Source organism: Alexandromys fortis, unplaced genomic scaffold (genome assembly GCF_014885135.2).
Source record: "Alexandromys fortis isolate MF-2015 unplaced genomic scaffold, M_Fortis_MF-2015_v1.1 scaffold_129, whole genome shotgun sequence".
NCBI lineage: Eukaryota > Metazoa > Chordata > Mammalia > Rodentia > Cricetidae > Alexandromys > Alexandromys fortis.
In genome coordinates this window covers 2,611,360-2,613,527 of record NW_026068022.1, presented here as the reverse complement: position 1 = coordinate 2,613,527, position 2,168 = coordinate 2,611,360, and the positions used below count along the sequence as shown (strand labels likewise).

General features: G+C 44.3%; 1 protein-coding gene across 1 annotated transcript in view; it reads left to right on the top strand.

Moving 5' to 3' along the window:
* The first annotated feature begins 428 nt into the window (after nucleotides 1-428).
* The window catches only part of LOC126514447 (uncharacterized), a 23,099-nt gene continuing 21,359 nt past the window's right edge, over nucleotides 429-2,168 (top strand). The window contains exons 1-2 of the mRNA XM_050163357.1: nucleotides 429-572; nucleotides 1,792-1,839. Of these exons, the coding sequence (XP_050019314.1) occupies nucleotides 429-572; nucleotides 1,792-1,839 (192 nt within the window). The remainder of the gene's footprint in view (nucleotides 573-1,791; nucleotides 1,840-2,168) is intronic.

Sequence of the window (2,168 nt, the reverse complement as noted above, 5' to 3'; positions counted from 1 at the left end):
AAAAAAAAAAAAAAAAAAAAAAAAAGAAAGAAAGAAAGAAAAAAAATGTTTTTAGCAGCCAGGTGCTGTGGTGCACACCTTTAATCCCAATCCTCCCGAGATAGAGGTAGGCAGATCTCTGTTGAGTCCAAGGCCCATCTCATCTACAAAGTGAGTTCCAGGACAACCAGGGCTACACAGAGAAATACTGTCTCAAAAATAAACAAACAAATAAATAAAATAATAAAAACGTTCTTTTAAAATATTGTTAGTGTAGGGTGTGCGCACAGATGTAGGTGCCTTAGGTGCCCAGGTGTGTCCGATCCCCTGGAGCTGGAGTTACAGGCAGTTGTGAGCCTCCTCCTGATGTGAGTGCTGGGATTCCAACTCAGGTCCCCTGCAACAGCAGGATCTCCTCTTAACCGCTGAGCCATCTCTCCAGCCCCAGGATGAAGTATATTTATGTGGTACGTTACCTGCATCAGTCTCTCATCTCCCATCACCCCAAGTTGGAGCTTAGCGTCCTGCTCCTCCCTTCTCTGCTGCCGCGGCAATCGGCGATCGCGTTTTCCGCCTCTGTGAATTCTACTCCTGTAGACGACTCACGCCAGACTTGTTTGCTCTTTCCCCCTTTTTGACAAAGAGGACTCAGTTTTCGTCCTGCTTTTCTAGGGCTGCGCCTGTCTCGGTCCCCTCTCTTCATGCTGTGAACGTGCGATTTGTGTTTTGGAAATATGTGTTGCTTGTGTTGTATTTCATTTAACATATCTATCTATCTTTGTGGGGTTTTAAAAACATTTTTTGTCATATTCATTGTGTGTGTGTGCGCGTGTGTGTCCCTGTGTATTTATGTGGAAGCTGATCCTCTTCCTCTTCCATTCTTGTCCCCAGGATGGAACTCAGATGATCACGTTTGGTGACAAATGCCTTTACACACCGAGCCATCCCACAGACTTTCTTAGAGAAGTTGTACAGGTGCCTCTAGTTGGTCCCCTCTACTCTGAACTCACTTATTAATAAAAACTAACAAAACCTTTTTGCTTGTTCATTTTGTTTTCCAAGACAGGATTTCTCTGTGTAGTTCTGATTGTCCTGGAATTCACTCAGTAGACCAGGCTGGCCTCGACTCACAGAGATGTGCTTGCCTCTGCCTCTTGGGGGCTGGGATTAAAGTCATATGTGGTCGCCACCTGGCTAACAAAAGCATTTTTTAACTCTTTTCTGCATTCAAGTGAAGAGAACAAAAACGGACGTAAGATCTGTCTTGAAAGTCATCTCAGGCCGGGCAGTGGCGCACGCCTTTAAACCCAGCACAGGCAGAGGCAGGCGGATCTCTGTGAGTTCGAGGCCAGCCTGGTCTAGAAAAGCTAGTTCCAGGACAGGAACCAAAAGCTACAGAGAAACCCTGTCTCGAAAATAAAAAAAAAAAAAAAAAAAAAAAAAGAAAGTCATCTCAGAGCTGAGGTGTAACTCAGTGGCACAGGACTTGTTCACCACTCTCAAGGCCCTAAATCAGTGTTTTTTGCAGCCTGTGGGTTGTGACCTCTTTGACAAACCTCTGTCTCCAGAAACATTCTGCAGGGGCATTTCAATTGTATTCTAATAAATAAAGCTTACCTGAAGATCAGAGAGTAAAACAGCCACACTGGTCAGCCCTACAGACCAGGCAGTAGTAAAACACACCCTTAATCCCAGAAGCCACACTAGTTTGCCCTAGAAAATGGGCGGTGCATGCCTTTAATTCCAGTGGTGCACACCTTTAGTCCCAGCCCTAGTGAGGAAACAGCTCTCAGCACACAGTCTCATTCTGAGATTCCTGGAGGCAAGACTGCCAATTTGGACCTTTGGACCGACGTCAAGGTAAGAGTCAGCGGCTGGCTGCTTTGCGTTTCAGATCTTCAGGTTGAACCTCAATTTCTCTCTCTGAGTTTTTATTAATTATGCTTCAATATTTACATTATAATTCACAACAGAGGCAAATCTACAGTTATGGAGCAGCAACAAAAATAATTTGATGGTTGGGGGTCATCACAACGTGAGAAAGTGGATTAAATGGTCACAGCATTAGGAAGGTTGAGAACCACGGCCCTAGTTTCTTTTTCTTTCTTTTCTTTTCTTTTTTTTTTTTTTTTCAAGACAGGTTTCTCTGTAGCTTTGGAGCCTGTCCTGGAACTAGTTCTTGTAGACCA